Here is a 12279-nt window from a genome sequence, read left to right on the forward strand (position 1 = left end):
TGGTAAATGAAGGCTCTGGCTCCTGTTCTACTTTTAGAGACTATAGGAACCACAAGTAGCCCAGCATTCAGAGAACGTAGTGTTCTAGTGGGGTAATAGGGTACTATGAGCTCTTTAAGATATGAAGGGGCCTGACCATGAAGAGCTTTATAGGTGAGGACGAGGATTTCAAATTCTATTATCTACATTTTACAGGGAGCCAGTGCAGAGAAGCTAGTACAGGAGAGATGTGATCTCTTTTTCTAGTACCTGTCAGTACTCGTGCTGCAGCGTTCTGAATTAATTGGAGCGTTTTAATGGACTTATTGGGGCAACCTGATAATAAAGAGTTGCAGTAATCCATGGGGTCTAATGCATGAGGGAGTGGCTAGGTATGGAATCCCATGACAGGTTAGCAAAGGCGGTGCTAGGGCATCAGATATAGGAAAGCTAAAAAAGTATAACAATATTATTATGACGATTGTGGGGGGTTGTTCACCCGATGACGATTTAATACATTTCATCTTAAACCTAAACAACTGTGAACATTCCCTAAGCTAAGTTACGATCAAGTTTCATATTATCATTCTTCACACAAATTTACATTATTTTATCCAGAGTTCCCAGAACATAGTCATACAGTCACATATGAATTACAAAGGGTATTTGCGTATGTCTATAAGCTGTGGCAAAGGTAGATAGAGGATCTCAACTCCATAATTATATTATACATCGACATTCATAGCGAGTAGTAAATTAAAATATTTATAGCTTTTTTTTGTATCGAGCACCATGCGCAATATGCGAGTGTAAGCCCATAACGTTAGATACAGTAGGCGCAGACCAGTCCACCAAGGCCCAAGGAAAACTTGACACACAGACACATTTTTAGTCTACCCAGACAACAACAGATCAAATATACAACTTAAAAAAGAGAGAGGTTAACAAAACTCTTTCAAACACTCTTCCTCTGCAGTCTTGTACACTGCTTAGATGTGTGAGAGCAGTGTGTCCGCATATATGCACAATGTGTAGTTATTCATCAGTTCTTTATTATTCATGCTAAGTCTCTCTTAAGTCTTGTAAGTTCGTCCTACTATACATCATAACTCGTAGTTACATAGCTCTACCTAAAGCACTACATTCCTCTAAAGTATTTTTCAGAGGAGAATTGGTTCTGCAGGTACTGTTATGAGAAGTTTCTATTGATGTTTTGATTCTCTTTTTTGAAGACTTAACCTACACTGGATCCTGTGTTTGTGAAGCTTCATGCATGTAGCCCTTGATGGTGCAATACTATATGCCAACTCAATGGTAACTTTTTATCCTATAAACACTAACTCACAAAGGCTGTGTGGAAGACTGTGGTAGTTTCAGGAAAAACTGGTGTGTTTGTCTGCTCTGTCCACTAGGGGACAATATGGCTCAGGGTTTCTTTTACCTTGTGAAAATAGAAATTAGGTTGCTGTTGCCAACTGGGCCAGACATCTACTGCCTGTGTTTGGTGCTCTGCTGCTGTGAAGTTATGAAATCAAGCCAGCAACTGATTTATGAGAGACATCTGTTGTATTTGCAATGATGGATAATATTCAGATAATAGTCAATATTCACAGAGTAATTTCAAGGCACTTTTCAATATTTAACAATAACCATGACATTTTCCAAACCGTAAAAGTGACTTTGCATATAAAGGCCAGGGAAAGTAAAAACAATAACAAAACAGCGATAACTTTTATCATAAATATTCAGGCAGATGGATTAATTACAAATTCCTGGCAACGTGTATCAGGAACATTTTCAACATTATGCATCCCCAATAGGGAAGCACCAGCCATCAAAACTCAGTCTCAGTTGTTTACTAGAAATGAGTTCAATGTCCTGCTTGTTATCAGTGTTTGCTGCATACCAGCAACAGCAAATTAGGTTGAAGTCAATTATATATGTTGCTTTACTTTAAATCCATGCAGAGCATGACCTCAGCTTATCCATCTGCTTCATTAGCGCAGTGTTGCAGGGGATTGTTTCCATAAATGCTTAATCCTCTTCTTGCCCTTTATCAGTATGTTGATAAAAGACAGTCTGAGAGAGCCAGAGTGAGAGGGGGGCACATGATGCCTGAATGATGCGCAAGATACACATTACAGATGAATAATGCTTGTCTTGGGTAATTGTGTATGTGGGAAATATGTCCAGAATGCAAAAGAGAGAGCAATGATGGATTAAGCAATAGATCACATCCAATATTTATCCCAGTCTTGACTATATAGTTACTACAACCATGAATCTAAAATGTATAGTAAAATATATATATATAAATATATATCATACTGTATATCTAGTGTTTATAGACATGTTAATGTATACATTTTTACATATTCTAGCTTTAATAATACTTAAGTTTGAGAGCTTATCCCAAGGGATGCAGATCTATTTAAATTTTAAACTAGGTTGTATATTATGGATTCTTACAGAATTATGTGACATACTAAAACTGATAATAATACTTATGTTAAAGCTACAAGCAGCGTTGAATGGGTCCTTGCACTCCTCATACATCGGGCTGTGCCGCAGCCACACCATGCACCAGCATATCAGGTATATACACCACACTGTGCAAATTTCATGGAAATGACATCATTATTACCATATATGGCTTACTTCCTGTTTCCAGTAGGTAGCGCTATGAGTATGAATATTTGCATGTAGATGTGTGGGGGGGACTCTTGTCAGACATGACATGAGTTTGGGGCCAATTGGACAATGTACACTCAAGTTGTTCTAACTCGAGTAGGCAGGAAGTCAAACACAGAACCCTGTCAGTTTTCAAAATATAATACGTTGTGGAGACTGAATCTAATTTCATGCTACATCAACATTGTGGCACCAGGCCAGAAGTAAATCAGTCAGAGTCAGGTTAGTGGAGAAACACATCCAACAAGGAACTGGCAACACACTCTGAATAACAATCTATTCTGAAATGCTCTCAGTCGGATTTGAAGATGCACTGTATAGTCATGCCCTTTGGAATTTTGGGGTTACTCCATGTACAGCAGCTACAACAGTTAACAATCTAAAAATGTAACACTAATAGGTGACATTTTACTGCAGGATGGATTTAATGCAGAGTGAATACATTTGTATCTTTACTTACGTACGTTTGGTAAAGAAAGAACATCCAGAGTTTTGGGTATAGAAGTATATTCTAAACCTATTGTGTATTCTGTTTATCCAAAGTTGTTCATTATTTATATACTCAGGAAAAAAGAAAAATCAAACACAGCGTAAGGCCATGCTGCAGTTTTTCAACACCACAGGTCATGTGACAGTAATTAACTAATCGGCTCCACAGGACTTGCTTCACCTTTTCTGTAAAAAGAATAACATCAGGTTGAAAGATTAGCCAAAATAAAGGTGGAGGATCAGCTGATTGACCTTCTCTGTATTATTTTCGGGAAGGACACTGGAACTCCATGGAAGCCTCGGATAAAAGGATGAAAACGGTGCGGCTGGCGTTTTCCACACATTTTGAGATGCAACATCTGAACATCCCCTTTGGGTCCATTCTGTTTCACTGATGTAGTGCTCCCGAAAGCTGTCACGTGGTGTCATAATGACCACTCCCGTCTTCCTCTCAGGGGGGTCTTTTATATTTACCAGCAGAGATTGCAAGGTGTTGAATGGTTTGTGGTAAGTGCTGACTCCTTGTGACTTGAAGACGTCTCTTTCATATCATAAATGTATGTAAGTGTCTCTGGGCAGGCATCGTGTAACATACCACTCTGAATGTGGCCAATATCACACTATAATAGCTGTGTGCTCTGTGTGAAGCTTTAGCAGAACATATTTAGGATGGAACACAGTTCAAGATTGCTCAGCTGGGTGTTGTGTAAGATTTGTGTCTTGGTGTGTAGACTTGTTCTGCACTCTCTCTGATCTTATCCAAGTAGTGTTTTAAGGATGACAAACAACAGCTTCTCCCTTTTTTTATGAATGCACATTCCCCAGGACTGCCTTTGCTGTGTACTGCTGGTCTGTAATTGGTTGGCTGGTTGGCGTGGAGATGGAGGCATGGTCAGCAGTGTGTCGGGCCAACATCTATTGATCAGACTGGTTGAGCCTTATCACATAGGGGTTCCCAACCTTTTAAACTACTTTTACACACTGGGGATCAAACCAACAAACTCACGATTAGTGGACAACCCGCTCTACCTCTTAGCCCAGAAGCTCATAGAATAATATTAATTAATAAATACAGTAAAAAAACCACCACATTACTTTTTTTAATGTATTTTTTTTTTAAAGTTTGTATTTTAAAAAAAGAAAAATAATTTAATCAAAAAAAAAAAAAAATGGATTCCTTATGTACCACCTGTGGTATACGTATCATAGTTTGAGAACCAGTGATTTATATGTATTACAAATGTGTAGTTTATGTTAATTTGGCAACATTGTATTGCACACTGTCATGCCAATAAAGCTACTTGAACTGAAATGAGTAGATGGAGAGAGAGAGGTAGACAGCCCATGAGAAAAAGATAAAGAGACACCATGATAGAGATAGACTGTTTATCAACCAGACAGAGGGGACTGAATAAGCTGAGTGTTGCAATTCCCAGCCTGGAAGGGGGTGGGGTGGGGGTTAGGGGTGTAAGACAGGTGGGGAAACAAGCAGAGAGAGAGCATGCAGTCTGAAGGAGAGAGAAGAGGACAGCGGTGTGCATCTCCCTCCTCTCATCCATCTGTCCAGCTGCTCTCCACTTCTCAGCTCATCTCTCTATCTCTCCTCCATCTATCTGTCCGTCCATCCCATCTCTTGCGCTGCTGGTACATGACTGATCTAGGGGATAATGTTGAAGTTCCGTGTGGACAGGAGAGTCAGGTAGGTGGAGGGATAAAGGAGGAAGTTACACATGGGTCTGGCTAACCTCGACAAGACAAGGGAGAAGTGGGGAGGAGGAGGAGGGGAGGTTGGAGGTCAGAGATGACTGCAATGCAGTGCCAGCAGGAAACCATAAGCCCTGCTGTGTATTTATGGCTGATGTTTGTTTGTGAAGTACAGTGTGTTGGTTTTGTGTGTGTGTGTGTGTGTGTGTGTGTGTGTGTGTGTGTGTGTGTGTGTGTGTGTGTGTGTGTGAACCATGTGACAGTGTGGCGGTGTGTGTGGCTGGTGTACAGTGGTGCAGTGCTTAATCAGAACCAGGAATTCAAAGATGTTGCTTAGATTTTTTCTGTATGTCATTGGTGATAAATGTTTTTGACTTCACTGCACTTCAGTTGTCGATCAGCTGGTTGGTGTACTACTATAGTGCATTTTTCCTTTCATATTATATAGCTTCTGTAGTTATTTCTTCTATCTGTTTAGCCAAGCTTTGGAGTCCATCTTAACTACAATACTATATATGTAATTTAACCTACGGCATTGTTGGTTTACTTATCTATTTACTTATTTAGCTTGCTTTTTAACATTTTTAAAATCATTATATATAGCTTACTCCTGCTGCTTATTATTATTTTTAAGTTACATATTAGGGTAGGAATTTGGAATTTGGCACATCATTACTAATGTAACTTTTGGCTCCAGGTTGGGACAAGTGTGTAATGCTTTACGGCAGTAAGTTACACAACACCAACTTTGTCACAGATTCAGAGTATTGAAGGCCACATTTCTTGGCAATGTTGGGGATCGAGCAGCCCAGATTATTATAGGATGGATTCAAATATAGCAGATTTGTCTGCAAATCATTCATTCATCTCTACTCCAGCATAGTTTAAAGCAACATTATGACTTGCAACGTGACTCAATGTGACTTGCTTTGTTGTAATTTGGCGTCCTCAGTTGCAATCCCACTGTGGTAAATATTTGCCACATTGCTACAACAAAAAAAATTCATAAGATTCATAAGATGTCATTGTCAACATAGTACGTCATTTCTGATCCAATTTCAGCTGGATCTGGTCAGTCTCCTACGAGAAATACATAAAAGTATAAAAATTATACTTCCAATTGCCACTAGGTGGTGCTATCACTATTACTGAATATTATTACATAGATTTGTTCACGACGGGACTGTTATCAGACGTGAAGTTTGGTGCTAATTGAACAATGTACACTTAAGTTAGAACAGCTTCTTGTCTAATGGCGGTACATTGAAATTAGACGACATGCCACTGACACACGCTTCAATGGAAATTCAGCAAATTAATCACATATCATCAACAACGTGTTATGCGTCCTCTGACTAAATTTCAACTGGATCTGGTCAACATGCCAGGAGAAGTACATGAAGTATAAAATATTTCATTTTCTGTTGCCAGTAGGTGGGGATGTTAAGCCATTTTTCATGCCCATGTGCGATTCGGAGCATGCTTTGGCCTCCAAAAATGTGATTTAGAATTAGGAAATAATAATAACTCCTTCAAATACAATAGGGCCTTTGCACGGTTAGTGTTAAAGCTACAAGAAGCAGTCCACACACTTCAGGGTGTTGGATTATGGAGCAGCATATCACGCGTAGACCATGCAGTGAAAATTTTGCTAGTTTGAGTATTGATGATAAGAAAATAATTCTTTCAATTACAATAGGTCCTTGCTCTTATCAGTGCTTGGGCCCTAATAACGGAGAATTCTAACAATTTCAATAGATCCTTGCACTTGTCAGTGCTCGGGCCCTAATAATAACAATAATATCAGTGATATTAGCAATTGGAGTCAAGCAGGACCATGGCAGGAGGCACCACAAGGATCCATGAGAACCTGCGAGACGAGAAAGCACTAATTTTATTTCATCGCTCGTCTCTCTTTGGTGAAGACACCTGCTTTCAAGTTTTCACATCTTATTTCCTATTTTCTCCTTCCATTCTCCAGTAAAACTCCACTCCTCTCCTCCTGGGTTCTCATCAACACTGTTTTTCACTCCTGTCTCACTCCCTTCCTCTTGTCCTGCTACCTCTTCTGCTCTGCAGCTTTTCTCATGTCTTTTCCTCTTTGCTGTCTCACTCATTTTTCCTCCCGGTTCATTTTCACACTCTCTTTCACACACACACACACACACACACACACACACACACACACACACACACACACACACACGCACGACTGAATGTAACACGACACACACACAACAACCAACCATGACAACGTTTCGGTGAACCAGGTGGCATTTGCTCCATTTGATTTTTTGACTGACGTGGCTAAAGTTTCACAGAGTTTGGTGAGAAATTACAATTTTGTAATTGTGGTCTCTATAATATTAAAGGTTCACACAGACACAGCCAAGCACTTGTAACATGTAACCACAGTCTTTTTTAGATTTTTGTATAAACGTGGCCAGGGATTGCTGCTGGAAGCTGCCTCTCTCTCTCGTTTTGGGACTTAATCATTGCATTGTGATTAAGAGATGAATGTATAAAATATTATTCAGTCTTAAATGTTAAAAGTGGCCAGTCACTGCAACAGCTTTGCTAAATTTTTTAAAATAATTTTTGTTATTTTTTTTGGCCTTATTGCTGAAACATCATTGAATGATGTCTAACTGGATTTGATTTTTAAAGTGCTAATCCAAAATTGTTCAAATCAACTGGATCCAGAGATTTCACTATGGGAATGGCTGTCAACAGAGCATAACATCACAAAAGTCTTGTTGTTCAAAGTAAAGAATAAATAACTTCCAACTTACAAAAACAGATACTTCTGGCGCAGTTTTTGTTTTTCTGTGAATATCCGTCTAATGAAAAGAAAGCCAACTAATATTCTTCTCGTTGACCCAGTAGCCCAATTAACATGATAAATAGTTAAAATTTAATTTTTCAAATATCACTGCTATTCTTAATACCAGTATATCGCAAAACACCTACTGAAATATTAACCAGACCAGATGTGAACCTTGAATGCCAGCTTCCTCTGAGATGTGATCTGCATAGCACAGGCTAGCTGATGCTGCTGTTTTATCAATCTTAGAAGGGAACTAATTGGAGCTCCTTTGTTTGTACATCTGGCAGAGTTGTGGTTAGCTGTATATGCTGGCTGAATGGGTTACTTGTGCATTCCTGACAGTCCAGAGCCATGCAGCTGTCCTGTTTGTCCTTCAGCAGACATAGTATGTGCATCCTGGATCCTGCTGCCTGATTTTTACTGTTTAGCTGCTTCTATGTAGGTTTGTAGGTTATCCCTGAGCAGTCAGGCACCACCCTGCCAAACCGTATCTAACACACATAGAGAGACACACACGCATGTGGTGCATACCCGGGATATAAGCATTATTTATTTTAAAATTTTTAAAAAATTTCAATTAATTATTTGCAGGCTGTCCCAGCTGTAACCAAACCTGTCTTTATTTACTACAAACGTTCTTTGTCTTAGATCATTGATTTTTTTTTCAATGTTTAACAAAAAGGCACTGTTTTTAGGGGTGTCTGAACAGAATCACAATAATGCTTTTCTTGCCAGGAGCAAGCAACAGTGAACTGTGCAGAAATGTTTTTTCATTATATTGATAAATAACATAGTATGGGGGGCATTATTTCTCCTAAAAACACATTTGTAAATGCAAAATAGTTGTATATGAACATAATTATTTGATTTAACACAAATAGACTGCACACACATGCAAACACACATTTCCCTAGGATTGTGTCTTAATATTAGGCAATGACAGCATGGACTTTTTGAATGATAATGTTTTGATTTGATTTGATTTGATTTGATTTGATTTGATTTAAGGCTGCAGACTTAATTGAAATATTATCGAAATTGTAATTAACCTTTTTTTTTTATGAAAGGTAAAATGTGGGTTATATGATTTCAATCCTGCACACTGAATTGAGGAATATATTAATTCAAACAAGGTTTCTTTACTATATAAAGCAAGTTAATGAACCCTAATTATCTTTATCCTTGTTGAAAATCCCAAATTAAACAATTAAGAGATTTGATTGACATCCTGTGATGTCATCTTCTTGATTACGTTAATTTGTCTTCATCTGTCGGTTTTCCAGTCAACATGACCCCAGTGGACCAGCTGGACCAGTAGTGAACTTGATTCAGCTGGAAGAGCTTACACCAATACACTCCTATCTGCAGTAAGTAAGCTATAAACAGAATTTACCAGAATTAATATATGTATATATTATTCACACCTTCACATGGCAAAAAAACAAAACAAAAGAAAGGCTGAAATTTGCTAGCATAAAAATCTGGCCACTACAAAACACTATCTGTTAGCACAAAAAGAAAGAAAGACACAATGAAAGAAAGAAAGAAAATTGGTAATCACTATGGTAACAAGTCAACTGTCAGCTGGTCAGCAGTAGTATTCAGTAAATACTGTACACAGGCCTGTTACTTGCTGTTGATGGTACTGCATATCTCTTCATACAGGACTGCTTATATCTGTTTTCAGCTTTGTCTTGTTCAGAAGGATTTGTATCCCTCTCTGTTTTATTATCATTACCTACCAGGATTCACAAGTGAGTTCCACTTCTGACAGAACATTAATTAAACAATAAACCCAAGACAATAAAATTTTGCTTAACATCCTTAGTTTTCAGCCTCCAAGTTTCAGATACATACAGGTAAATATGCATTATTAAGCCTATTTTCTTAAGGCTATCTAGGTCAATACTACAATTTAACAGCAATTCTTTTGTCAGCCAAATTATTGTGTAAAAAAAGACTGAATCATCCAGTTCAGGAGCAGTGCATGATTCATTTCCACTGGGTGATTCATTTTGTGTAGTTACATAGGTGCGGCTTAAAATGCTACATGAACAAAAGCAGTCACTGACAGCCAATCAGCTGACTTGTAAAGGCTGCTAGAAACCATTTTAGACGCTAGATATCCGGGAAATACTTCTCTCATACATGGCTGATGCAAACATTATCAAAAAGACAATCTATACAATGTGCTTTCATTGAATGATTAGGCATCAGTGACATGAATTACCATGGGTGCAATAAGACAGCAGTGAAACCTCAAGCACCTCTGGCTTTTCTAATTACTACACACAGAGTGAAAAAGAGGACACTGAGGAAATGAGAGGAAAGGTGAAGGAAAGTGCAGTCATTTGCAGAAGTGTTAAGAAGGTGAATGGAAATGAGAGGCACCACATGGATTAATCCCATCATTGCTCAGTACTCTAGATTTATATGGGGATCCCTGAGGTTGTTGTTGCTGTTGAACCTATTTAAGACCTGTACCAGCTGTAAACTGGCATCAATATGTCCCTATTTTAGTTTGAGATTTCACTTTCCTGTCCTGTGCATGGGTAATGTTATTGGTCTAATTTACTAACTTTATTTTATGTATTCTAACTTTTGATTCATTACATTTGGTGTGTAATACAATGGGGTGTTATCTATTTGCCAGGACTAAAGCAGTGGCTGTCAGAACAGACTAAGGGCCTGTCCACACGAATACGCGGCCTCACCCAATACGATGTTGTTTAGAAATTTTTTTTCGCAAACACGCCGTCGTTTCCAGAAATATCTGCCTCCACACGGATTCACTGAAACGACCCAAAATGCTGTAGTACGTATGCCAGGCCTGTATGTGGCCATCGAACAGAAACTAACATTCATACACATTCACACACCGATGCACGGCATCGGGAGCAATTCGGGGTTCAGTATCTTGCTCAAGGATACTTCGACATGTGGCACCAGGAGCCTGGGATCGAACCCACAACCTTCCGATTAAGGCTCTGCCTCTGAGCCACAGCCGCCCATGTATCATTCTCTCTTTTCATATTCAATATAGAATCAATAGAATTTACTTATTTATTTATGAATCCAACACAAAAAACAAATAATGGCTTATTTTCTAATTTTATACTTAGTCAAAAATAGGAAATAAAAAAATAAAGCTGGACTAAAATAGATTTTTGATATTCAATTTGATTTGTTTGACCAGAAAATTGTTGACTTGTGTTGCACTTTATAAACTTGCATGCAGTAAATACACATGGGTGCTGACAGTACCTGATTTAATGTATGAATATGAGCTTGTGCATCAACATAAGTAATTTTTTGTTTTTTCAACAAAGTCATATATAAAATAGGAAAAAAGGCGAATTTGCAGCTCAAAGTCTCACTTACTGTATGTATTTACTCCGACAGGAATGGGAACACTAAGAAACACACTAGGGTTTTTTTCAGTATCAAATTAATTCAATGATAGTTGTCAGTACATCCAGTGTTACACATTCCGGAAAACCTGGAAAACAGTTGGTAAATGAGAGAAAATGTAAAATGTCCTAAAAGTTATTTTACCATTCTCTTATTTATCTATCAGTGCTCCCTAAAATGGATAACATTGCCATCTGAAATGGCTAAGATATCATATTATTGTTCAAATGGTTGCTCTATCTTTGGACTGCTACACAAAACACTGGTTTAAAATTGACCCAGTATGGGGAAGAATGCAGATGAGGTCAGATTAAGAAAAAAAAAAAAAAAAAAAAACATGTTCAGTGGTGACAGGCAGTGTAATAGTTTTTTTGTTTGTGCTTCTGCACAGCTATTCTTCCTGGCGTCCACACAGTTTACATGGTGAAAATATTATACAAATATACACACTCACATTACTCATCACAATACACTAACACAACACATGGATTCAATTTAGAATTTTATTTGTATAGCGCCAATTCATAACAAAAGTTATGTCAGGACACATTTCAGATACAGCAGGTCTAGACTGTACTCCTTTATAAAATTATTTACAGAGACCCAACAGTTCCCACCATAATATATACTGTAGATTAAACAATAACAATTGACACACTCTATAGACAAACACAAAAATAAAAACAAGAACAAAAACAATAAAAAGACCGGCTCCAACTGAATGTATCATAAACTAACAAAGAATATCTTCATGATCTAATTAACAACATTTCACCAGATTGCCCATGAAACCCTCTCACACCAAATAATATTTTTAATTACTTATTAAAACCATATATATAATATGATTGGAAAGTGAATTCCACTCTATCATTGCTCTGTATATTACTGTACGCTGACCTGATGGATGGATCTTGGTAAAGTAAAACAACCTCCAGCAGCATGCCTTGTAAAATAAGAGTGTATATCTGTATTAAAGGATAGTCCTTTGTAAAATATAAATGGAATCTTTGTTGTTATGACATTCCTTATGAAAACCATCAGTGAACACATTCATCAATTTTTTTGCATTCTAGAAATGTTTGTTCTCATCCCACAAGAAAAAAGCTACATGTGCTGCTTTATTCTGAACCAACTGTAATTTTCTGATATGAAGTTTTGAGGGATAATGCAGGTGA

At 37.8% G+C, this 12279-nt stretch overlaps 1 protein-coding gene across 19 annotated transcripts in view; it reads left to right on the top strand.

The window, feature by feature from the left end:
- Positions 1-12279, top strand: part of plekha6 (pleckstrin homology domain containing, family A member 6) — a 114760-nt gene that overhangs the window by 25104 nt on the left and 77377 nt on the right. For 16 of the 19 annotated variants that reach the window (XR_007886458.1, XR_007886459.1, XM_051414958.1 and 13 more), the window contains one exon: positions 8974-9057. The exons of 2 other annotated variants lie outside the window; for them this stretch is intronic. Coding sequence is in view for 14 of the 17 variants with exons in the window: in XM_051414958.1 (XP_051270918.1) it covers positions 8974-9057 (84 nt within the window). In the remaining 3 variants the exon portion in view is untranslated. Of the gene's footprint in view, positions 1-4664; positions 4859-8973; positions 9058-12279 lie in introns of those variants that run through there. One more of the 19 variants, XM_051414963.1, reaches the window with a different exon arrangement.

Source organism: Dicentrarchus labrax, unplaced genomic scaffold (assembly GCF_905237075.1).
Source record: "Dicentrarchus labrax unplaced genomic scaffold, dlabrax2021, whole genome shotgun sequence".
Taxonomy (NCBI): domain Eukaryota; kingdom Metazoa; phylum Chordata; class Actinopteri; family Moronidae; genus Dicentrarchus; species Dicentrarchus labrax.